At 38.5% G+C, this 27,071-nt stretch overlaps 1 protein-coding gene across 3 annotated transcripts in view; it reads right to left on the bottom strand.

Annotated features, from left to right (window-relative positions):
• The window catches only part of CHPT1 (choline phosphotransferase 1), a 29,397-nt gene extending 3,082 nt beyond the window's left edge, over window positions 1–26,315 (bottom strand). For 2 of the 3 annotated variants that reach the window (XR_005836723.1, XM_040637372.1), the window contains exons 1-7: window positions 26,028–26,315; window positions 12,824–12,971; window positions 12,396–12,537; window positions 8,662–8,746; window positions 5,954–6,085; window positions 2,704–2,862; window positions 2,130–2,255 (exon numbers count right to left, since the gene is read on the bottom strand). Coding sequence is in view for 2 of the 3 variants with exons in the window: in XM_040637372.1 (XP_040493306.1) it covers window positions 2,130–2,255; window positions 2,704–2,862; window positions 5,954–6,085; window positions 8,662–8,746; window positions 12,396–12,537; window positions 12,824–12,971; window positions 26,028–26,300 (1,065 nt within the window). In the remaining variant the exon portion in view is untranslated. The remainder of the gene's footprint in view (window positions 1–2,129; window positions 2,256–2,703; window positions 2,863–5,953; window positions 6,086–8,661; window positions 8,747–12,395; window positions 12,538–12,823; window positions 12,972–26,027) is intronic. The other variant, XM_040637373.1, reaches the window with a different exon arrangement.
• Window positions 26,316–27,071: the final 756 nt, after the last annotated feature.

Here is a 27,071-nt window from a genome sequence, read left to right as displayed (position 1 = left end):
CTAAAATTCTTCAATGAAAATACTACATTTTAGAGTATTTTCATACATTTCATATTTGGACCTCACTATAATCCTCTGGAACATGCAAGGTATTTCACAGTTACAAGAACTGAGGCTCAGAGTGGTAAAAGTCCTAGACAAAAATACAAAAGCTGGAAGTTAACAATTTGTCTTCTGACTCCATATTCTTTCAATTTTTGCTATGCAACAAAGCCATAAATTTTCTATTAGAAGGGCTAACAGTCACTATTAATAAAATCATTCCATCATATACATTTCTTTTTCCTTTGAGATGGTTTTAAGAAAGTGAAGGCCTGGAAAAGACACCTTAGTTGAGGGGAGGCATATACAAAATTGTGTTGAATACAAAATTGAGGAGGAAGGCACACTCTAAAAAGTTTACCAAAGACCAGGAGCAAATGCGTCCTTTCAGAGAGGGAGGCTCACAGCTCTGCCAGTGGAGAGGAAATTCTCACCCATGAGGGGAAAATCTCCCATATCATTTACTCGAAAAGCTCTCTCTGACCCTTTTCTCTCTGAAGTAAGAAGCTTTTCTTAAGAATGCTAAAGGGCACATATGTACTGTGGTCCACATAAGTGTTTTCTGTTGTTTTAAATTGTCCATATAGTGTTTTAGAGAAAAATTCAGTTTGCCTTCCTCACCATAATCTCTACTGCTGGCATAAACCAGGCCAACTCACGCACTACAAAATAGGTGCTTGAATTTTTAACACCTGGTGTTTTAATGATGTTAAGCAATTCCATTTGGTAATATAGATGCAAGCTTAGTAAAAGAAACCCTACATTGAATTTTTAGGTATTTTGAATAATCACCCCCTATTTCTTAGACTGTTTTGGAACCCTAAAAATATGTATACTGGATAGCAAATTAAAGGAAATTATTCTCATTTTCAAACACTAATTTGTAGACTATTGTCTGAAAAACTTCCAGGGATTAAGATTTACATCTCACCACCATTTGAAGAATGGCAGACTTTTGAATAGGCGACAAATGGATAGTAAGCTATTTACTCCAGAAAAAGAACAATAATATAGAACCTAGAATAAGGAATCATCAGATGTACTCCTGTAGTCTGTACATCAAACAGATATATTTTAATGCCTAAGTCTAACAAATAGGGTAGATTATTCAAATTATCAAGAGATTCACTGAAGGATTTCTTTTAGCAACTTTAGTATGTGTTTATATATCACTAACAAATAGGTGAAAGCCACTGAGGTCTAAAGGTAGGGGAAAACAGAGCAAAGCTGTTCCGAACCACCATTAATTGAAGACCATAAAGATAATGTCTCAATAAAATAAAAACTGAATAATGCTCCCTTTATCCATATTTGTGATTCATCTGTTACTAACAGTGATTTTTTTTTCCTCAGATGGCTAGAGCTCTCTTAAGCACATAATTTTGTTTTATTATCATTTTGAATAGAAACTAATACATGTATTTTCTATACCACTTTCTTAAGTAGGACATAGTTAATGAGAATTTAATCTTTGCTTGATGAGTCATCATTATTGATGTAAGTTATGCACTGTCCTCAAGAGCCAAACAGATACATTATATGTTGCTTGCTTCTAGCACAAAATGGTCCCAGAATCCTGTACTTGGTTGTACTATCTTTTGTTTCATTTCTTCAATATTAGCTGACGGTTCTTGATGCAGTAAGTGCCCACATGTTCTAACATTAATTCCATCTAATTTACCTGTTACCTGCTATCAGCTCGGAATAATTCTAACAAGCTTGATTAAGTACTTAAAGACTTCTAATAAGTATTTGCAGTTCTCTGGGCAGAGTGAAGTGATTTTTGAGATCTTTGTATTGTTTTTGGTGGGGAGAAAGCTATATTTTTAAGGTACACAACTGGGTTTTAAGGATTTAAGTTGTTGGAAGCCAGATCTGCAGATAATCTGGGCCATTTCTATACACACACACAACACACACAAAACATGATTCACAGCTTAAAAGAAGTTAATTTTAAATATTCAGAAACATTTACAGTGTAGACTAGATAGTAAGACTATCTGCTGTCTCACTGAAATGACTCTTCAGCATAGGGTTATCTGACATCTATTAAAAATAAATAAAAATCTTAGCAGAAAAGAACTTACCATTGCTATCCAGAGAACAATATATTCGTCTACAAAATTATTAAAGTACTGGTCTAAAAATAAAAGACCTGGGCCAAAAAAGACAGTGTCTTGAAGATACAGTTCACTTTTGGTCATGTGAGCTATCTATAAAAAAGTAAACAAAATAATTTCACTATTAAATTTTAAATATTTTAGCTTTTATTTTTCAGGAAAGAATTACAACTTTAATTCACTACTAACACAAAGAGACCATTTACCTCACATTTAATATGGAAATACTAATTCTAAAACTTCTCAAATTCATGACAGGTAGCTCATTAAAGTTCCTGATATTTAAATTCCTTGATATCAGAAAGTTGATAACTATAGCTAAACAGGTAATTAAAAGAACTTAGCATATAGAAAGGAAACTATCTCCCTGAATATAACATTAACCCATTCACAGTTTTACTTGGAGCACAAATAGCTAACTATTTATTATCATGATAACACCATTAAAAATCTACCCATTGTATGAAATAATTTCCAGCCTTGTATTTGAGGACCAAGTACATTATTTATACCATGAAAAATAAGTAAAAGAATTTCTTACCACCAATTTTTGTGAAACTTTAGCAAAGACACATCCAAACATAAGGGTATAAAGACAAGGATGCTTTTCAAACACATTAGTTGCTGACTTTTTATAGATCATTATTGCCAATATAATAATTATTCCTATGTGGAGTCCAGGTGACAAGACACTAGTGCCCTAAGGGATAAATCAGAAAATCAGCATCATATTTTTTTTTTTTTTAAAAAAGGTTTTATTTATTTATTCGACAGAGATAGAGACAGCCAGTGAGAGAGGGAACACAAGCAGGGGGAGTGGGAGAGGAAGAAGCAGGCTCATAGCGGAGGAGCCTGATGTGGGGCTCGATCCCATAACGCCAGGATCACGCCCTGAGCCGAAGGCAGACGCTTAACCGCTGTGCCACCCAGGCGCCCCCAGCATCATATTTTAACATTGCATTTATCACAGTGCAAACATTTTCTGAACATCTATTTTGTGTTAGGAACTAGACACCTAAAGAAGAATATAATGTAGTATATGGCCTAAAGGAGTATGTAGATCTTAACCATGCCTTCAAATTTCCACAGAACCCTAGGGCTACACAGAGGTAATACAGTGCCACAGATGTGTGATTTCAATTTTATAAATACACACATTTCAAACTACCACTAATATGATTTATTCTACACTGAATTTTACTATGCTAAAGGCCATCAACATTCAATTGCCAAGTTAACATATTTTTGTGCAGATAAAGCTTAACCTGCCAATTTTATTTTATTTTCTACTTATTTTTTAAAATTTTATTTTTAATCTCTACACCCAACATGGGGCTTGAATTTATAACCCCCAAAATCAAGAGTCGCATGCTCTATCAACTAAGCCAGCCAGGCACCCCAAACTGCCAATTTTATAAAATAGCTTAACCACTGATTAGGAAAAGTTTAATTCTGCCCTGGTCTCTCTATATACCAACACCGTCCACCCCTGCCTTTTTTTGAGTTTAGACTGCAGATGCTCTCACTAAATCCAATTCATTACATTTTTATCTATGTGAATCAGGATTCTCTCAGTAGTGCTTATCCTAAACAAAATATTGAAATAAATTTGGTGTTAAGGTTTACTAAATCTATAACTACCAATTTTAATATATTCATTAAAACAGCATTATTCCTGTTTATTGTTTATATGTTTTAAGTTAGAATTTACTATAAAATTACAATATTATAAATACTATTATACATACTGTATGCATAATAAATATACATAATAAATGTATGTTATGTATATTATAAAATATGTATAATATTTATTAATAAGTTATAAAAATTTAGACTAATAAAATAGTGCTTTTATTGGTATTATCGTTCTGCAGATTTTATTCAAGCTGGGGTGCCTGGGTTGCTCAGTCGGCTAAGCATCTGCCTTTGGCTCAGGTCATGGTCCTAGGGTCCTGGGATCCAGCCCCACATCAGGCTCCCTGCTCAGCAGGGAATCTGCTTCTCCCTCACTTTGTCCCTCTCCCCTGCTCGTGCCCTCTCTTTCTCACTTGCTCTCTCTCTCAAGTAAATAAAATCTTTTTAAAAAATCTGCTGCTAAAATCATTGGAAAATCACCAGTTTAAGAGTAGAAATAAACTACTTCTTAACCATAGTGTTTGATTTTTTTGTCTTCCTTCAAACATTTATCCATTATTTCTTAATAAAATATTCTCTAAAATGGATACTGATCCTCACTAAATCTTATTTTCTTTAGTAAAATTCATGTTCCCGGTACTCTGGTTTATCATCCATGGTCAAGCAAGAAGTATTCCTAAGTACCTCATGCATAGTACTATACCGAGGTCAACTGACAAAACACCTCAGAAAACGACTAATTTTTCCAAATATATCAGGGCTTCTGTATCTAAATAAGTTTTACACTTTGCTTTAGAATTATAAAAAATGTATTCATAAGGACTGATAATTTATGAATTATGTGGATTCCTTTGAAACTATCTTGAGAGCCAATTTATGTCATTTAAAAGAACGAGGCTTTTTTTTTTTTAACTAAAAATGCCATATTTCATGTTTATTACTTTTATTCAACCTGGCTCCATATGACTTTGGCTTTTTCTCAAAATCAAATCTACTCTTAAAGGACAGAAATTTTGAACCACAGCGCCAAAGAAATCAAGAGAGTAAGCTATAGCCCAGATGATTTTAAAAAGACATTCCAACGATGTTTTAAATTTTGTTTTTCTTTGTAAGTGGGCTCCGGGGCATGGAGCCCAACACGGGGCTTGATCTCACCACCCTGAGATCAAGACCTGAGCTGAGATGCTCAACCAGCTGAGCCACCCAGGCACCCCCAATAGTGTTTTGATAAGAAATGACATCACTGGACTAAGTACTTATCTTCTTATGTTCATCTTAAAGATGACAATACGGTTTTTAAAAACATAGATATTTGTTTAAAAGTTGGAAGGAATTATGACCCTTTCCCACATAGAAGTATTGAAGAAGTTTTAAAAAAATAAATATGAATAAATACAAAAAAAAATTACAGCATGAGCACAGTAAAAAAAACCCAAAAACATAAGGTGTACCTATTCAACTAAGAATTAAGGTTTAAAATTTTACCTTTTAAAATTGTAAGAATAATTTTAAAAATATATTCCAGTGAAATTTCAATAAAATTTACTTCATGAGTAATAAATTGCCCTGTATGCGAAACCATGACCTTTGGCAAACTTTCCTGCTATTAAATCAGGAACTCATTTCCTTCTCCTCCTCTCCCCCATTAGTGTAAGGCATAATATGCAAGAAAACAAATGGCAACTCAATTATTTACAGTAATAAGAGTGGATTATTAAATAGGATGTCAGAAAAGTCTACTAAGAAAAAGGCTATAGAAAGAGGAAAAATGCTTTATCAGTCAAAACTTTTTTTTTTTTTTTAAGATTTTATTTATTTGAGAGTGTGCAAGGGAGAGAGCACAAGCAGGGGGAACAGCAGAGGAAGAGGGAGAAGCAGACTCCCTAGTGAGCAGGGAGCCTAATATGGGGCTCAATCCCAGGATCCCAGGATCATGACCTGAGCTGAAGGCAGCCGCTTAACCAACTGAGCCACCCAGGCACCCCCAGTAACAACTTTTTAAAATACTTCTTGTATTACGTGCCTAAAAAGAAAGGTATTTGGTTCCCTTCCCCATTCTTGGAACATTGGCATATTTTTAGTATCTCTGTATCTCATAATAATAAAACTTATAATAATATTAATACTAAATGATGAAGAAATTAATATCTTACTGCTATAGTGGATCCATTCTTGCCAACACCACCATGGAGGATAACATGGAAATAATTTGAACAGGAAAATATTGCTCCACCTACTACTCCGAGAACTGGAAAGATCTTCAATTTTATTTCTAGAATGGGTATCTTTAGGGGTAGAGGAAAGAAACAAATCATTAAGAAAATAGAATTTCTTTTCCTATTAAATAGTAAAGAAACATTATGATATGGCCCTATATGATAAGCTATCCTTTTTCTTATAATCAAACCTTAACTCCTGGATATAGCCTATAGTGGTAATTTTTCTTTTAATGGTTTTATTCATTAAGTGAAAAATGAATCCACCAAATTCAGTGAAGTCTACTTACATAACTGGGATGAAATATTTAATCTCACAAGCCTTCATCTGACTTAAACATGAAAAAGGATAGTTCACTTGAATTTAGTACCTCTAAAAGGCAGCATCACAGGAAAAGTCAGACACCATGATCTGCATCATGAATGTGACAAGTATCACAATGTGTGTGCATGCAAGAATTTTGTGTAGTTAATATCCAGGATTAAATCTCTAGCAGTATATTTACCTGTTGGTCAATTTGCTGTTCAAGAAAACTTCCAAAGGCAGCAAAGGAGTTAAAAAACAGTAACAATGAATTGCCAAAAGCTATAGGCTAATGTGTTTTGAAAATAGATTTTGAAATATTGTACCAACATTTGTGGAAACTACAGATTAACAAATTTAGAAAATCTACATCTAAAATAAGTATTCTTGTTGGTAAGAATAAGCAGGTGTGCTTTCTTCCTATGGTATTGCCAAAACACTGAATGAAATGATTTTAAGATTAAATTAAATTCTTCCCCATTATAACTAAATCAATTAAATTTAAGACCACCACATCTGACTTAATAACCTAACTGCCTCTAGGTCAACATTCGCCTTTTTATGGGAACCAGCTGAGCAGCTAACATAAAAGACACATCACATCTCTCTAGTACATTTTAGAGGCCCGCAGTAGCGTATCTTTGATTCTGTTATTCTTCCAGGATGAGAAGGAATATGAATGGCTCAAGAAATGTACCACTACTTAAAAATATACTCCAAGTCTGAGCCAGTGATATGGGCTGTAATTGGCAATTCTGAAACTAATGCCACAGAGAAATTTTACTATTTTTAATAGATATAATTTTTAGAGCAATTTTAGATTCATGACAAAATTATATGGAAAATACATAAAGTCCCCATATACTCCCTGCCTCTTCCCCTCAGTGTCTCCCCCACTATCCACATTTCCCACCAGAGAGTTATATTTGTTATAATACATGAACCTACACTAATACATCATTATCACCAGAAAGCCATAGTTTACATTACAGTTTACTCTTGGTGATATATACATTCTATGAGTTTGGACAAATGCATAATAACAAATATCCATTGTAGTATCATACAGAATAGATTCACTGCCCTAAAAATCCCCTGGGCTTTCTCTATTATCCCCTTCCCCCGTAACCTCTGGCACTGCTGATCTTTTCACTGTCTCCATTATTTTGCCTTTTCTAGAATGTCGTATAGTTGGAATCATACAATATGTAGCCGCCTTTTCAAATTGGTTTCTTTCACTAAGTAATATGCATTTAAGGTCCCTCCATGTCTTTTCATGTCTTGATAGTGCTTTCTTTTTAACACTGAATAATATTCCACTGCCTGCATGTACCATAATTTATCCATTCACCTACTGAAGGACATCTTGGTTGCTTCCAAGTTTTGGCAATTATGAATAAAGCCGCTGTAAACATCCGAGTTCAGGTTTTTGTGTGGACATAAGTTTTCCGCTTATTTGGGTAAATATCAAGGAGCACGGTCGCTGGATCCTATGGTAAGAGTATGTTTAGTTTTGTATCTCTTACTATTTTTACTGGAGGTATATATCTGAGTGATTAAAAACACAGAGTTTGGAATCAGTCTTCTTAATTCCAGTACTTACTAGCTATGTGTCCTTGGACAAATTACTTAATTATTCTAAGACTTACTTATAAAACAGAATAATGATAGTATCTATTTCATAGGGTCTGAGGGTCAGATAAAACAGTGATAGTAAATTGTGGGAACATAAGGTGTTCAATAAATGTTAGTTGTTGGCTGTTGATATTATCCTTATTATTCTTAACTCTATGGGCATAAGGTTGTGAGTCAGCCAGTGTTATGGACTTGGGTTGTAGAGACAGAATAATTTATTTCTTCATAAATTCTCTTTCTATGCAAAGCATGGATTTGTGACAGTGGCCTCCTGAGAGTTAACTTTTTTCAGAATACTGAGGCCAATCAAGCAGAAAATAAAAACTCCCTAATATGGGAAACTTTACCTCACAGATTATAAAAAATACAAATTATTAACTTTTCTTTCCTATATTGAGGGACAAGTTTTAAACATAAAATATTTTACTGAATTTACTATTTTATATATCTATTTTATGAGATAAATTTTAGTCTGGAAAAGGTAGTTCAACTAGTGTGTTAAAATTTTGTATTAGGGTAATGGGGTCATTTTCTTCTATGCAGTAATACATTCATGCATAGGGGAAAATGCCAAAATAAGGTACATAGGATAGTAAAATTTTAAAATGAAGAAAAAAGGTTAAGAAGTGGTATGCCTATTAATATACAATGCCAATTCTGAATATTGGTACAGTACTTAGATATAAATTTAAATACGCGGCTTTACCGTAGAGTCCCACATCGCTGCTCCTCCAAATGTAGACAGCACAAAGACCGTGACTAAAGCTAACTGGATTTCAGTTACATCCACTCTAAAGAGAAAGGGCGAAGAATAGAAAGGGTATCTGTAAATAAAATTCCTGAATGTGAAAGTCAGTTAACCATATGTTAAATATCAAAGATGTAAGAATCTTTATAGGCTGAGCTTATATTGACCTTTAGTTCCATCACTGAATTATCAATTTACACATTAAGTGAAAAGCCCACCGAACAACATGTGCTCACACGTAGATAGACATTCGGATATGCACAGGGGGGAAAAGCTTGTATAGCATGTATAAAATTGCTGAGAGCAGTTATCATTGAGATTACAGAAGGATTTTACTTTCTACTTTATGTACTTCTTTAAAGTTTGAATTTTTAAATAATAATCATGTATTACTCCTGTGATGAGGAGAAATTATAATATAAAAACAACCAGATGACTTAAGACAAATTCTTAAATACTCCCAAGTGAATTTCACTTAAAAAGTAGGGAAAATTCAAGCAGCTTTCCTTATCAGGTTACTAACGGTCACTACAGTTTTTTGGTTTCCACAGACATTTTTCCCCTAATATATGAACATGCTTAAGTTTCTTTTTAAAAAAACCCACTAAACCAACCAACATCAGTCTCTAGTCTGCATTCCCTGAAGCTATAGACTCTTCTTCTCCTTTGCTCCATAGACAGGCTAACTGAAAAGCAGTCTATATTTGTAATTTCCTCCTCTCATGTTTGCTACTTAATCCACTGAAGTCTGGTCTTTGGCCCCATTCTACTAAAATTGTTTAAGGTAAACTATGACTTTCAACTTGTCAAATCTAAGGGATACATTTCAGTTAATACCTCAGGTAACTTCTCTGCAATATTTAAAATGCTGATCATTCCCTCTTTTGTAAAATGCTTTGCTATGTTCTTATTTATTCCATGCTCTCTCCTGCTTCTACCTTGCTGGAAGCTTTTCTCAGGCTCCTTCCTAGACTGCTGCTTCTTCCACATCTTAAATGCTCCTATTTCCAGAACTCCATTTTTTCTTTTAGATTTTCTGAACAACTATATCCGTACTTAGATTACCATCTACAGGCTAAGGACCTCAAAATCCCTATCTCCAAATCCACATCTTTTTTTTCTGCTGAGCTCCAGATTTTTACATCCATCTATTTGACATCTCTGCTTGGATGCCCTGGAGTCTTCAGATGCTAGAGGAATACTTACTGCTCTGCAAATATAAGATATGTAGCAATTATGTGACAAAATAAAACCAGACAGGGAAGAAAAGACTTACAGACTAAGTTACTTTGGGGGCAGTTAGTAGGAGAAGGTGAACTGAATATTAACCCACAAATAGAAGGAAAATACAAAAAATGATATCCAGTATTTGTAAGATCAGTGGCAGGCAAACCAAGGCCTCCAGGCTGCAAGTTAGTTGAAAAAGGTAAATACAATAAAATAACATGTAATACTTTGTACAGAAAAAGGAAGAAAGTTACTAACATTTACTGAGCATCTATTATGAGTCTTATCAGCTATACATTATCCCAATAAATTATTTTTTGGAGAGGGAAACTGAAATGATTTTTCCATGCCTATAGTGGAACAGCTGAATATTGCCACAGGAAAATGACTCAGAGCCAGCACTCTTCCTACTACACTTATGAGTCATTATCAAAGTTCTGTGCTCTTTTTACAGTAACAGGAGTAGAACGACATTAAATTATCCATAATTTTCCTAGGTTATGACTAGTGACCAGAAGCAACTAGGAAAGCTGGTAGGGATTACAGAACAAGCTCCCTCTCAATGAATGATCCAAATGAGGACTGAGCTAGGAACCTTGGTTTCACATATGCGTCATTCATACCACAGATTTTAAATTAACTCAAAGCTTCATTCTCCCTCTCTGCCTTTTAAGGATAAACCAAATAAATGACAATTCTTGAGTCTGGAAAAAAAAAAAGCTGAAAGTTCAGATATGATAAAAAAAAAGAATACAATCACTCACCAAATACTTAAACATCTGAACTGCGAAGGAACAGCTGAAGCTTGAAAAATATATTAGACAAATAAAAGAATATTCTGTATAACACTTTACAAACTTAGAGAACTCAATAATGGGTCCAAGTTTTTAAAGTTTGGATCCAAAAAAGATTTTAAAGGATATCCTTAATCCCCAAACTGGTATCACGGAGGACAATCTACAACAGTGTTGTTCAAAATGTGGCACAAGGTTCGTAACCAGTTTGCAATGAGATAGGTACAGAAACTGAGAGTAAGCATTTCAAAACTTTTATGGTAACGTGACAGAGTAATTTTGTATTTGTTGTATTCAGTACTGAGGACTGCATTTTGTCAGTTGGTTTTTGTTTTTTATTTTTAAACTGCAAATTATTAGTCCACCATGGATTGAGGGTAGGGGCAGAAACTAGTCCTTTACCATAATGTTTTTTGAGAAATGAACCTAATACCATATGGAAATTCTCATGCTTTTGAAATAAAAGAAAATTAACACCAAGTCTAAATGTTCACACGTAAGTAACAAAATAGCATATGATACAAGTAAACATTGGCCTTGGTTTAGGTTTTAAAATTAAGCTTTAAGCACTGCTTTATAGAACTGCACAAGGTACTTGCTACAGGAGAACAAACATGCTATAAATAAGATATGCCTTATCTCACATGGCAAACATTAATATAGAGACAGATTTTAACTGTAATCCTATACCGTGCTAAGGAAAATATTAATTAATGTGTCACTGATTTACTAAAAAAAATCTTTAACAGTTGAAAATTGTAGTTAAAAATACTTATTAATATTTTATAGTTTAAATAATCTAATTCAAGGTAATAAATTCATATTTGCACTGAAATCCACATATTTTCAAAAGATAAAACATATAACAATGAAAATATCCACAAGTAAAAGAGAATAGTATTTCTATTTCTCTTCTGTATTCCAATAATATAAATACTATAAAAATTAAGCCTCTCGACAGATGAACAAATAAAGAAGATATGAGAGACACACACACACGGGAATATTACTCAGCCATAAAAAAGAACAAAATCTTGACATTTGCAACAACATGGATAGAGCTAGAGGGTAAAATGCTAAGTGAAAGAGGTGAGTCAGAGAAAGACAAATACCATACAGTTTCACTCATACGTTGAATTTAAGATATATATCATCTAATGTTTAGCTTTAACATTTTCAAGGTGCTTTTACATTATCTCACCAATTGCCTACCACAACTGAAGAGTCTCACAATTACCTATTTTTGGTGACTGATGTAATGGGTACCCCTTTTTGGGCACATGAAGATTTGACCAAAAAGGACCTTTAGATTCTGTATTTCATTATTTTATTATATAAGTCAAACGCTGTTTACTTAAGTACTGCATATTCTTTTTCTATATTATTCAGGTCCCTTATTTCTCTTTCTCCCGTATAATGTAAGCCTGGGTTAGTAAGCTATTAGAAAGTGGAGAAAGGGAGAAAAAATTATTATCAAATATGTAGCTATTTATAACATACGCAATACCTATAAGACTTAAGGTGTAGCATTTATGGATGCTACAGTAAATTAAAAGATAATTTAAATTCCTGATTGAAGCTTTGTCCTCCTTAGGGAGAAATAAAATACAAAAGATTGTGAAAATAAACTGAATTATATTTTAAGATGTACAACTTAAAAAACATACTTACTTTCCAAACCTCAACACGCCTGAAACATAAGTCTGCCAATGAGCACAATAAAACATGAACATCCCAATAAAAGAGCAGAAGAACAACCAGTCAGGATGAGTTCCTAAGCGCACAGCAACTGAAGCTCCAACTGCCATAAATACTGAAAGAAACCAGGTTTAAGAGCCATTAAGAATTAAAAATAACTAATGAAATAACTGCCATGTACTGTTTAGAAATATAGTTTTAAAGTACATAATCTTGGGATTACAACAAGGTACACTAAACGAAATTAATTTTTGAACATACTTTCAAAACATACCATGCAAATTTGCTCCCAAATGTACACCTACCCAAAACATTGACCATTCAAACAGCTCGGTTCATTTTAGTTTTTGAGCCATCAGAAAAAAAAAAGACAGAAAGAAAAAAAACTTTCACTAACTTACCTGTTGAAAGAGAGTCACAACCATGGTCAAAAAGTTCCCCTAAAGGAGAGCAAGAATTTGTTCTTCTGGCTTGTTTCCCATCAATAGCATCCAGTGACTGGTAGATAAAGAGTCCCAGTGCACATAAAAGGTATGTCCAGTATGGTGCCTAAAAATAAATGTGAATAATAAATACTGTTAAATGACAACAACTAGCTTGTTTGAAAAATATCAACCTAAGCCAATTGACATATTTTCTTGTGTTCTCACCTTGTATCCCCTCAGAGTGTTACACCTAACCCTCCTCGTACAGATGAGAACGAAACTGAGAAATCAAATGAACCATTCTAAGTCATCTGGGTAGAGGGACAAAGAGGTCCATATTGTGAGAAGCACAAAATTAAATGAGCAAGGATTAGGATCATGATTTTAGTTCCTAATCCACAGCTCTTTCAATATATTATTTACATATGGCACTAGCTTTGAAATTATTCAGTAAGAATTTGCAATAAAAAAAGATCTTAAAGACAAATCACAGACCTCTGCTTCCATTCATGATGGAGTATCAGGGGACTGGCTCTATTTTCCCACCTTATATAACCAGAAAAGCAATAAAATAAATGAAACAGGTTTTCAGACATTGCAGGCAGTGCAGCACTGTGATCCCTGACAGAGGGAAACAAATGAGGTGAGCCCTATAACTACTACAGCTTCATACCTACAGGCAGTTTTCAGACCACAGTATAGGAATGGGGAACCTGAGCAGAGCCCAGTCATCTTCCTATGTTGAGGAGAAACGTAGCAGAATTCAGGAAGGTCAAAGCACCTAGAATTTGTGGAGCACAGGACAAGAGAAAAGAGGACACAAGATTTATGGAAGGGTACCTTTGAGTCTTTGACTGAGAAGTGACCTGTGCCTGAATGAGCTAAAACTATTAACCAAGGCCAGGGAAAGAACACTGAACAGCACAAGGCCACGTAATTCTTGAAGGCCACACAAAGCTGGGAATTTTTCATGTTCCCACCAGGCACAGCAGAAAGACTTTGTAATACCTAGGACACTGGGTAGAGTTCTCAGAAATTATTGCCTTAGCAGTGGGGAGAAAATAGCCTGAGACTAAAGCCCTCCTGAAAGAGTCCTAACAGACATAAAGTCCAGCCTCAAAAGAACCCAACTGATCCTATTTAACTCAACTATAGCCAACACAAAGTACGATATCCTAAAGGGATTAAAAAAAAAAAAATCTAGTACCCAAAGATATAAAATTCAATGTTTGGCATCTAATAAAAAATTACCAGTCATGCAAAGAGGCAGAAGATGATCTACAACTAGAAGTAAAATCAATCAATACAATCAGACCCAGGAATGACAGGAAAAAATGGAATTAGATGGAATTAGATGAGGCCCTTCAAAGTTATTATAAATATGCTTCACATGTTCAAGAAGGTGAAGGAAAACATAAGACTAAAGTGAAACCCACAGATATTAAAAAACAGTACTTGAAATGTAAAATATGCTAGATGAAATTAGACAACGCAGAAGAAAAGATCAACAAACATGCAGACTACTGATGGAAACTAAAATGCTGCACAGAAAGAAAAAAGACTACCGATAATTGATCTGGGTATCGGCGACTGGTGGGACAGCAGAAGCAGTCTAACATTTTTATTGGAGTCTCAGGGGAGAGAAGAGAAAAATATTAGAAATAATAGCTGAAAGATTTCCAAATTTGATGAAATTTATAAACTCGCATATCCAAGAAGCTCAACAAACACCAAACAGAATAAATATTTTTTAAAAACCCACCAAGGCACATCATAATCAGAAGCCAGAAGAAAAGAGAAACATTATATACAGAAGTGTAGATAAAACTGACAGAGGAAAGAGTCTGTAAACTTGAAGACAGGTGAATAGAAATGATGCAATTTGAACAAGAGAGAGAAAAAGATTTAAAATGATCATTCTTTTCTTTAAGCACTTTGTATATATACTCTTCTTCCTCACCTATGTGATAGTAGGAATGGTCAACCCAGATTTCTATGTCATAGAGAGGAAGTACAGCAAAATTATTAAGAAGTAGGGTTTTGAAATTAGATCTGTGTTCGAGTCCTTGGCTCTGTCATTTAATAGCCAAGGGACCTTGGGCAAGTCACTTAACCTCTCTAAACTGTGGTTACTCACCTGTAAGATATGAATACTTACAGTTCTATCAGATGAAAAGATTCTTAGACAGTTCTTTATACAGAGCCTGGCACACAGTAAGTGCTCAGTAAAAGCTAGCTATTCTCACTAAATTGTTTTGTATACTTTCAGGCAAATATTTTTAAAATACCAATCTATGTATGGTTTATGGGGGAATTCTACAAATATCCAATCAACCTGCTATCTTGTTCCTCAATTTTTCTAAGTAAATAGACGTTTACTCTGAACTAACTTTAATAAAAGTTTCATCATTTGTTACTACTAGATGCCCAGTATTAATGATTAGGCTACTAATTGCTTAAAAGGACTTATTGAGTCTCTTCCAGTTAAAAGACAAGCAGTGTAAGTTAGAAACAATTGAAGAACAGAAGCAACCTGAGTTATGAATATGCACATAGTCAAAGAAACAATAAGTGTTGGTGAGGATGTGGGGAAGAAGGAAGACTCGTGCACTGTGGGTAGGAATGCAAAATGGTGCAGCCACTGTGAAAAACAGTCTGGAGGTTCCTCAGAAAATTAAAAATAGAACTACCCTACACGATCCAGTAAACACACTATGGGTATTTACCCAAAGAATATGAAAACACTAATTTTAAAATATATATGCACCTGTATGTTTCTTGCAGCATTATTTACAATAGCCAAATTATGGAAGCAGCTCAAGAGTCCACTGGTAGATGAATGAATGAATGAAGATGTGGCACATATACAAGGGAATATTATTCAGCCATAAAAAGAATGAAATCTTGCCATTTGCAACAACATGGATGGAGCTAGAGAGTATAATGCTAAGTGAAATAATCTGAGAAAGACAAATACCATATGATTTCACTCATATGTGGAATTTAAGAATCAAAATAAATGAACAAGGGGGGAAAAGAGACAACCCCAAAAATGGACTCTTAACTGTGGAGAACAAACAGAGGGTTACCAGAGGGGAGGGTGTTGGGGGGATGGGTGAAATAGGTGATAGGGATGAAGGAGTGCACTTGTGATGAGCACTGGGTAAGGTGTAGAATGGCTGAATCATTATATTGTACACCTGAAACTAATATAAGACTGTATGTTGGAATTAAAATAAACAACTTAATAAAAAATGAAAAACTTAAATGTCACATTCAAATCTGATTAGCATGTTTTTAAAGGCTTATCTGCAAACTATGAAACAATTAAGAGGGGACTAAAAACATAATTGAAAATTATTATGACAGTACAAAAGTCGAAAAAGCAAAACAAAACAAATCTTTTTTGAAAGAATACCAAAGTGTTTTGCAGAGAACAATCCCCTTGACTCTTTTCAAACTACTAAGTTCTTACCCGTTTGGTTCCTACTATGAAAAAACCATATTGTTTTAATTTTGATAACCAAAGAAGAGCAAAGCTGTATTTCAAACTATGTAAAATTGGAAATCGAAGTTATTAAAATTTCTGGAATGTCATAAAGTCACTTTTCTTATCTACTTTCCATCAAGTATCTTCCCTCTACGTGACAGACTTCTAAAACTACATCTACCTGACAGGTATTCCGTTTCTCCTTTCCATGCACAGAACCTTCTTATACTGAGACACTGGAGCCAAGGGCCATGTTAAAAGCTTAATTCTGACCTCTGATTTGGGAGACTGGCTGCAGGCAAGTTGAAAGGTCAAGGTGTTAATGGAAATCCATACTGAAATAAATCAGGTCACTCCTGGACACCACCGTTGCGGGTTTGGAAAAAGGAAAGGAAGACTGGTTCACTAGTTTAAAACTACTTCATCAGGATACTAGAGGAGCTAAGATTTAGAGCTTAAATAGGTAAAGAGTGCAGGGAATTTGAACGAGAAAAACAGAGAGGAGGTCTCGGCCAAAATGAAGGTTGAGGTCTGGAAAATGCAAGGTTTACTCATGAGTCAGTGACCAGATCCCTGTTTCAGGACCTGAAGATTAACAGGCAATTACAGAGATCAGACTGGAAAGGTAATAACATTATCCTAAACAGTACAACAAAGGGCATTTTTCAGCATTATTTTATTTGTTATGGCAATCCACAGAGACAGGGCAGTTATCATGTTCTTTTTATTAAAGTTGAAAGTAAAACGTAAAGAAGGGGTGATGACATTCCACTGAGACTAGTGGCTAGACCGGGCAAGGTAAGCAGACCCAGGTCTTCTGCTCTGCCCTAGGAGAAGGGGTCCATCATGCCACAGGCTGCAGAGACCTGGATTCTTACTTCACAGACTGCTTTTCCTTCAAACCTGCTGAGAAGCCCTCTCCTGCTCACACAATCCAATTTCAAGTGTAGTGAGCCTGAGGAAATGGCCGTGAGCCACGTGATGCTTGCTTCCTTTTACACCCAGGAAGGCCCACTGGTCCCCGGCACCCAGTTCACTCCTTCCCAGTCTTCCCAAGGCCACAGGGGCCAAACCTATCTTTCCTTTTCCCTGCTGTCATCACCTCTACCCCCTCCTGAAAGCTATTCAGTAGCCTGAAAACTGTCATCTTCTTTTTCTAACCTACATATCTGCAAAACCGGCTCCAGGTTGGAGATCCACTGGCCAGGAACCACAGGAGCCTTCCTTCCAGGAGTCTTCTCAAAACAGGGGTAATTACAGAAGAGACTCCGGGTTGAAGGAGGATCTACAAAAGCCACCCCAACCCATTTCATCTTTTCATGTGAACTTATTTTCAAAAATTGTAAACATAAGCATGGAACAGTCAGGCTTGGATTATGCATTACAAAGTCATAAGCAATTTATCAAAATACTACTATAGAAGGAACCTAATCCGAAAAGTAGAACTTCTCCATGTAATATCAGACTCCTAACAGTTAAAGTTTTAATTCATATAATCTTCGTAGTATCTACTGTATCTTTTAGAATCAGAATTTAACAATATGTCATAGGAAGCTTTCCAGGACAACCATCAATCTTTTAAATGATGACACAGTATTCAATTATGTGGCTGTATCACAATTAAGTAGTAACTTCACTAATGATGAATCTTGCATTTCTTCTTGAAAAGTTATTATGTAAGTTTATTCTAGAAAACAAAATTATTACTAAGAATCAATCATAACCCCTAGTCGTTTAAAAAAACACGAATAAATTTAAATCGCTTTTCAGTTACACCATTAAAAAAGAGCCGTATAAAAGTAAGTTTTGTGGAAATTTTTCTTTTTCGGTTACTTGAATTATAGGTAACCAGAGTTCTGAACCAGGCCATATAGCAATTGTTCTGATTAAAAGTAACTCTGGGTCAGAGAGAACACTCACATATAAACAAATTATTTATCCTCTTCTTTATATGTGGGTCTGAATGAGCACACATGCATCAGGAAAAGGAAGAAAAGACTTAGAAAATGATCAGTGAGCACATTTCTGCTCACTGGACAAACTTCATTTACAAGCTTGGACCTTAAAATACTCGATTTTCTGGAACACATACTTAGGTCTTCTGTAAATGAAAACGCTAGACTAGATAGTCTCCAAGGTCCCATCTTTCATATTAGAATGTAATTCTCTCAAGGGTATGAGGCATGTTGTCTGTTTTTAAAATGTACATGCCACAGAAGCTAAATTACTAGATGATCTAATTGTTCCTTATCAGGTAAAATGGTTTCCAAAGGGAAGAATTCATGCCCTGGGTTGTTCCTGCAGAGAGGTTAGAATTGTGCAGTCTGGGACGCCTGGGTGACTCAGCTGGTTAAGGGTCTGCCTTCAGCTCAGGTTGTGATCTCAAGGTCCTGGGATTGAGTCCTGCATTGGGCTCCCTCTGCTTCTCTGTCTCTCATGAATAAATAAATAAAATCTTTAAAAAAAAAAGAAAAGTGTGCCATCTGGACTCTACCTGCTCCCAGATCCTTGGATCCTTGCTTTCTTCACTAGCTGAGTATGGATGAGTTACTTACCCTCCCAGTGCCACAGTCTCCCTTTACCAAACATGAAAATAATCACTGCTCCTGTCTCACTGTGAAAATCAAAGTATTACACAGAAAGTGTTGAGAAAAGTGCCCAGCATGTGGAAGGAGCTCAGTTAGTTTTACTTATTGTTATTACTGAAACCACAAGGACAATTTTAGATGATTCATGGGTCAACTTTTCATTTTAATAATTAGGTCTTTATTTTAATATATTTTGGAAATATTTTAACATATTTACAAAAGAGCTAGCATAAAAAAAGCTAGCATAGCTATCACATCTATGACTTTATAGATATTAAGGCTGAGAAAGAGTCCACATCTTTTTTTTTTTAAGATTTTATTTATTTATTTGTCAGAGAGAAAGAGCACAAGCAGGGGGAGTGGCAGGCAGAGGGAGAAGCAGGCTCCCCGCTGAGCAAGGAGCCAGATATGGGACTCAATCCCAGGGTCCTGAGATCATGAACTGAGCTCAAGGCAGACGCCACCCAGGGGTCCCTGAGTCCACATCCTTAAAAAGGAAGAGATTTAAAGCTAATATAAAGAAAAATAGTAAATAAAAAATAGTGTGTATATATAGGTAATACACAAAAGTAAAAATCTCCCCAGGGGCGCCTGGGTGGCGCAGTCGTTAAGGGTCTGCCTTCCGCTCAGGGCGTGATCCCAGCGTTCTGGGATCGAGCCCCGTATCAAGCTCTTCCACTGGGAGCCTGCTTCTTCCTTTCCCAGTCCCCCTGCTTGTGTTCCCTCTCTCGCTGGCTGTCTCTGTTAAATAAATTAAATCTTTAAAAAAAAAAACCTCCCCAAATTAAAATCTAGGAAATACTGGAACTGTATAATGCCTATTTATATAAATTTTTAAACTTAAAAAAATTACCTCTGCTTTAAATGGCCATAAGTGTGAGCTGACACATATGCAAAAGGTATTATATAACCAGTAACAACTGGGTCAGCTGCTAACAGGGAGATTTCAATTACCGAAACAGCAATTGACTTCTCTCTCCCTAAAAACAGAAAGTGCATTTACAAGAAGTAGGAAGAAAGAAAATTAGAAGATGGATCATGCCTATGTGAAAAACTGTAATGCTATGTGGTGTTAAAAAGTGGATTTTTAAAAGAAAATTCACGGCGTTTTTAATCCAACAAATCTGACACTGGTCTAGCCCTACGGTATGATTAAGAGGTTGTGCGCCTGTGGCTGATGGGGCACTTCCTTGTTTGCAGAGGGAGGGTTCCCACCAGAGGCCTGGAAGGCTCCAAGAGCAGTTGGTGGTCAGGAAGGGTAAGGTCATTCTCAGTCACCCATCAGGAAGGGGCCTACGGGCTTACTGGTTTCAACTAGGACCTTCAGGCTTCAGCTCTGGTTACCGGCCAGCATTTGAGAAGAGCAAACCCATTTTCACGAACTGAAGCAGGTTACAAGCCCTGGGGGAAGGAGAGCACGCAGTGTATACAAATGCAGTTTGACCAGCAATTCAGGACCAACGGGCTCTCTCCTGACTTTAGAAATCTGTACTTTGAAAGGTGGCTTTCTTTCTTTTTATATTTTGGGGAACAGTCCTTCCCCCCCAAACCTTTTTTAGTACTTACTAGATTTCTTGTTGAAAATGCCAGTCTCTCACTGTGCTCAAGGGAACAAAAAGGGAGAGGGCTACTAAGAGAATCCCTGGGCCAGTTCCATCATCAGCGTCAACTGTACCGGGTGCTTTCACATCTGCTCTGCTCTTTAATGTTGCAAACCCCAAGTGGTCAGAGCCTAGGCCTGGTCAAAAGTCTAAGGAGGAACAGCCTGTACAATCAAGTATAGAAAAACCATAGAAATCAAAGGGACAAGCCCCACAGTGATTAGTGCAGAAGCTCCTTCCAGACAGGCCTGGGACTGTGGTGAGGCCAGTGAGCCACCTCGGCTTCAGAAGCTGAAGCTGCAACAACGAATGCTGGAGAGGATGTGGAGAAAGAGGATCCCTCTTACACTGTTGGTGGGAGTGCAAGTTGGTAGAGCCACTTTGGAAAACAGTGCAGAGGTCCCTCAAAAAGTTAAAAATAGGGGCGCCTGGGTAGCTCAGTCATTAAGCGTCTGCCTTCGGCTCAGGGCGTGATCCTGGCGTTCTGGGATCCAGCCCCATATCAGGCTTCTCCACTGGGAGCCTGCTTCTTCCTCTCCCACTCCCTCTGCTTGTGTTCCCTCTCTCACTGGCTGTCTCTCTGTCAAATAAATAAAATAAAATCTTAAAAAAAAAAAAGTTAAAAATAGAGCTACCCTATGACCCAGCAATTGCACTACTGGGTATTTACTCCAAAGATACAGACGTAGTGAAGAGAAGGACCATATGCACCCCAATGTTCATAACAGCATTATCCACAATAGCTAAACTGTGGAAGAGGCACCCTTCAACAGACGAATAGATAAAGAAGATGTGGTCCATATATACACAATGGAATATTACTCAGCCATCAGAAAGAACGATTACCCAACATTTGCATCAACATGGATGGAACTGGAGATTATGCTAAGTAAAATAAGTCAAGCCAAGAAAGACAATTATCATATGGTTTCACTCATTTGTGGAACATAAGGAATAGCAGGGAGATCCATAGAAGGAAGGGAAAAATGAAGGGGGAGTGAACAGAAGGGGAAATGAACCACGAGAGACTATGGACTCTGGGAAACAAACTGACAGTTTCAGAGGGGAGGGGGGTGGGGGGATGGGCTAGGTCAGTGATGGGTATTAAGGAGGGCACGTATTCCACGAAGCACTGGGTGTCATACACAAACAGTGAATCATGAAACACTACATCAAAAACTAATGATGTACTGTACGGTGACTGACAAATCATAATTAAAAAAAAAAAAAGAAGCTGAGGCTGCATTTACCCTCAGGGTCAGCGTCCTGCATGTGCCTCAAGTCCTGAGGGCTGAGTGCCTGCTTGCCTCACTTTAGTGCCTTCCCTGCCCTGCTTTCTAGAATTTTCACCTCTGGAATGGAGTTGGGAGTTTATATTTTGTTTCATTAAGAGAGGCTACTCCCTTACAAGAGTCCTACCTTAATAAATGATGCTTGATAAATTACTGAGCTGGTTAAAAGAAAAAAAAGACGGAGATGGGTAATAAAAACGGAAATACAATATTTTGAAGAAACCATCCGAAGGAAAACAATCTGAGTAGGAATCTAAAGATTATTGCCTTTTCTTATTATTTCCCAACAAATAACCCTTTACTTCATAGCGCAAAGGCAACTATAATCTGAATTATTTCCACAGGGAACAAACCATTTCTTAAGGTCTTTCTGAGTTCCTCAGAAAAACCTCCTTTTTGGTTCAACTTTCTATCATCATTAAAATAAATATGTTAATGCCCTCTGACCTGACCCTATGCTAGGCGCCTATTTGCTATAATCAATGACACTGATGTGTCATTGAGGATGTCTTTAGGCTGGAGCCTAAAGAATTAGAATCGAATCACTGGGTTTTCTCGTACACAGATTTAGGAATTGCGTTAAATAAGCTCTAAAGTCCTTCAAACTGTAGACGTCTGTGATTCTACTTCACGATTAGGCAGCAGGGAATGCGGCGCCTACGACGCCATAGGGAGTAGCATTCTGAGAGAACCGCTTCTTCCAGGGGAGGAGGAGGGCAACTCAGTTCCTCTTTTCTCTAGTAGCCCTAACTCTTGCTTATTCTTGTTAAAATTCCCAGGCCAAACAACCGATAAATATTTAATCCAAGACCAGCTTAAACTGATTAAGGGTGGAAAAACATCATCTCCCAAGATGGCATTCATTCATGCAGGCAATAATTCAGTACATTTACTAAGCCTGTGTTATGCAAGGCACTGCGCAGTACCAGAATGTACAAATGGGCAATCTCTGTCTGAACTGAGGAGTTGGTAGGTTGTCCTGCTCAGTAAGGACACACGTAACCAAAATAAAATGGAGGAGCTCCACAGGAGACCTACAAAGCCCCATGCCTGAAGCATAGTGTCCTGGCTTGGAATCCTGGTCTCCATTTAAAGCTATGGACCCTGGAAGAGGTTAATTTCTCTTCAGCTTCCTAATCTATAAAAAGGGGATAATAATAGTACCACCTCATGAAGTTGTTGAGAAGATTAAATGTGACAATAGGCTAAAGCACCTTGAAATAATGCCTGGTACATAGTTAATACCCAGTAAATGTTGGTTGATATTGTTATTTTTTACTGGAGTTTAGAGGACTGACACTGGAGAAGGAAGAAAAATTCTATAAGGAAGTCGTGTTAGAACTGGGCATTGAGAGATGGAAGCAGGACAGGACAAAGGAAGGGGAAGGAGAAAAGAGAGGGACAAAAAGAAATCCTTGCTATAGCAAGTAGTTCAATTTGGCTGGAGTGGAAATTTCCCTAACGGAAACGGTAGCATGACATGCAGTTCAGAACACCATTGCAGAAAAAAAGAAAAAAGAAAAAAAAAAAAAAAAGGAACGCACCCATTGTAGAACTTAATATAAATCATTTGATTTTTTTCTATTAACTTCCCATCATCCCCATTTATATCCTAGAAGTTAACACAGTAGTTAAAAAAAATAGATCGTGTTATTATTCATATAGATATATAGTCAGCATTGCATATATGTAATCTTATATGGGTAGGATTACATCCTATATGGGTACCCAAGCCTCAACATCTAAATTCAAAAACCTTATGCAATCTTATGTATTTTTCCTAACCCTTTCTGGAAGCAATCTGTCAAGTTTGAAAAAGCACTAAGAATTCTTAAGTCTAAGAATCAGAAAACACATTCCAATCCAGGTTAAAGTCACTTAACCTCCGTGCCCCAATTTCCTTTTAATAAAAACATATATACTACTATTACTTCAGGACGGATGGATAGAAGAAATACTAAAATAGCAGAAAGGCCATTCTAGGAAGGGAAAAAACCTGCCAACCTCCTTGCGTGGATATAAAACACAAAGGCAACAATGGATGTGAAAGCACTTTACATACCCCATAAATCTTTTAAAACACAAGGAATTTTTCCTGCATACAACACAGACAAAGGCGGGAACTCTGGACCAGAAGGTGGTGATGTGCTGTGTACACACACACACACACACAGGCTTTGGGGTCAGACCGACTTAGATCTGAGTCCTGTCAGGTCCTGTCATTTACTAGCTCTGTGACCTGAAAGCAAAGTAGCTTCAACTGCCACACTTCTTTCCTGCAGTTGCTGGGATTTTATCAAACAGGCACTATGAATCCTATAATGGCTGGTCCCTGCACTGCTTCAGCTTCTTAGAAGCACATGCAGGCGGGTCTAATGACATACATTTCAGAAATTCTTCTCAGTTTCATCTTATTATTTTAACTCTTTTTCCACCTTTTGGGGCCATTCTGATTTTTTCACTTTTTTTTTTTAAGTGTCTGAGATTCCTGCCCCCCCACCTTTTTTTTTTAATGAGGCTGAGCCTATAAATTAATCATAATTTTACCTCTTCCATCAGGCCCCTCTTGACGCAACTAAACAGAATCTCTTGGACTTGTTTGTTTGCCCTGGTTTTTCTGAGTGCTCAACAAATGGTTCTGAAATTAATGGTATCGAGTTCACAGTTCCACTGGCAATTATCAGAAATGCCCAAGTGCTGTTAGCCAAATTTAGGCCCAATAAAAACTAAATTTTATTATACATTGTCAGGACATTTTTATTAACAGTGATGTTTTTAGTGTGTTGAGTAATATTTTAAATTTGTGGGGCAATCGCCATTTTCTACATTTATCTTCAGGTAAGTATTTGCTCCTCACTGCATCCTTGTGAAATTGGTTTGGCAGGTATGATTTTCTATTTCACACATGGGAAAACTGATCCGCAGGGAAAACCCAAGCCTTCCACTTCTAAACTCAGTGCTACTTCCGTTCTAGCGCACCACCTCTAGGCCTCGAGGAAATTCTGCAAACCGGCTGCAAAAACCAAAAACTAAAGAAACTTACTTTTTTGCAAACAATATGTAAATGAGTAACAATGGAAACATCTGCCAATAACTCATAGGTAATAAACATAACCATCGATTGCCAAGATACGTTTAAGACGCAGGCTCCATTAAATATTTTTTTAATGGACGCATAGTATAAAAGGCATAAATTATTTCCATTGTATTCCTGCTATCCAACCTTAATTTGAGTTAGTTCCCCACAGAACCTATACTCAAATGATTATAAAAGGGATTTCACTATTTGGAGGGCAAAGATAACAAAGCACTGTCACAGAATGTGCAATGTGGTATTTATCTCATGTACTCCACATTAAAGCTGTAAATGCGAGTGAACCCCTCTGTCTCCTATCCTGTCCCCACTGAGCCCACGGGGTGCGGTGCTTCTGATTAACAGTTGTCCAAAGCCCACGGTATTTACTCTTATTTCAGACACATACTCTTATTTCAGACATTAGCATTGCTAATAAAATCTGTCGGCTTTTGTGATCCCTGGGTCGTGATAATAAGGATTATCTCCTTGCTAATACCTTTGTTTTGCATGTCAACGAAGCAAAGAGGAAGTTACCTCTTGGAAGTAACTTATCTTTCATCAGTGCTACCAGTAATTTCAGGATCACTAGCACAACCTTGAGAAACAGACGATTATAAAAATGTCCAAAGGGTAGCTCGGGCTTGGCCAACCCTACCGCAAGTCCTGGTGCCGGGCCGGACAGAGATGCGGGCGTTCAGTCCCCAGTGTGCAAAGTAACCGACGGCTTGTCCATCCCACAGCTTGGCACGGGACGGGGTGGAGGCCGGGCAGGCAGGCCCCGGCTCTCAGTGGCCGGGGGGAGGCTGGAGTGGACCCGGGGCTTAGGCAATGACCTTGACGACCCCTCCCCCGCCCGGGGAGGCTCGGGGTGGACCCGGGGCTGGGGTAGCGGCGCGACAGCCTCCAGGTGGCCCGGGGGAGTCTCGGGGCGGACGCGGCGCGGGGCATGGCTGTGTCCGCCCCGGGAGGGTCAGCCGCGCGGGGGTAGCCCCGCTCCCCGGGCGCCTCCAGCGGCGAAGACAGCCGCGCACTGGGGCGGGGTTGGGGTGGGGGACGCGGGGTTCCCGGGACAGCAGTTGGGGGTCCCTCCTCCGCGGCCGAGGCGCGGGCCGCAGGCGGGCGGCGGGCCCTACCTCCTCGGTGGCGGTGGGGCAGTAGGAGATGAGCACGAGCGTGGTGAGCAGGTTGACGGCCAGGCCCAGGAGGGTGATGGAGTTGGGGGCCATCCACAGCGGGATCCACTGGAGCAGCCAGGTCCAGTAGATCTGCAGCGGCGGCTCGAGCAGCGAGACGCCTGCCGCGCTGTAGCGGTGCTCCTCCAGCCGCCGCAGCTGCGCCGCGCTCAGCGGCTCGGCCAGCGCCTTCAGCCAGCGCGGCGCCTGCCTGCCCCCGGCGCCCGCCGCCATGGCCGCCTGCGGGCCCCGCCGCTGCGAGGGAGCGCGGCCCGTGCCGGGCGCCAGGGCGGGGAGAAGGTGGAGGGAGGGGCTCGAGGGCCCGGGCCTGCGCTGACCGGGTGGGACTAGCCGGTCGGGCCGGCTCGGGCGAGGTCGAGGTCAGGCCAGGCTGCCCCAGGTCCCGGGGCCCCCGCCCCCAGAGCGGCCGGGCCGCGGGTGCGACCGCGGCCGGGAGGGTGGGGGTGAGGGCGGGGCTTCCGCGGAGGGGACCTAGGGGAGGGGTTGGGTGGAGTCGGGCGAGGTGTCAGGGAGGGTTGGACCGGCTCTCGCAAGCCAGCAGGTCACCACTAGGGTCCCGCAGACAGTAACTTTCTGGTTGGTGTGCCAGGGACCCGACTTCCCCAAGGGGCTGATGCACCTGCCTCTAAGGTTCGATTCTTCTCCTGGGACGTCTGGCAGCGCTCCCGTGATTAAAGACTCGTCCCAGGCTGGGCAGTTAGAGGCTGGTTCCTCTAACGTCTGTTCTCCTAGTGTGGCTGTGCTCTGGCTTTTGGCTAACCACTGCAGGACGACGCTGCGTGCGGAGCCTGGGCAGGAGGGGGAGGGGGTTTTGTGAGAACATGACTTTGCACGTCCTGAGTCGCTGGCCTGATGGCCCCCTCCGTCTGCCCAAAAAGAGGTCCTGCTTGATAAACACACAGCAGAAACAATTCTTCTTCCAACCCTGAGGGCAGGGGCCCTGGCATTAATTAGCTCTAGAGAACGCTCATTGGGGGTTCAAGG

This window comes from Ursus maritimus, unplaced genomic scaffold (assembly GCF_017311325.1).
Source record: "Ursus maritimus isolate PB19 unplaced genomic scaffold, ASM1731132v1 scaffold_21, whole genome shotgun sequence".
In the NCBI taxonomy this organism is placed as follows: domain Eukaryota; kingdom Metazoa; phylum Chordata; class Mammalia; order Carnivora; family Ursidae; genus Ursus; species Ursus maritimus.
This window is presented reverse-complemented; position numbering and strand designations above follow the sequence as displayed.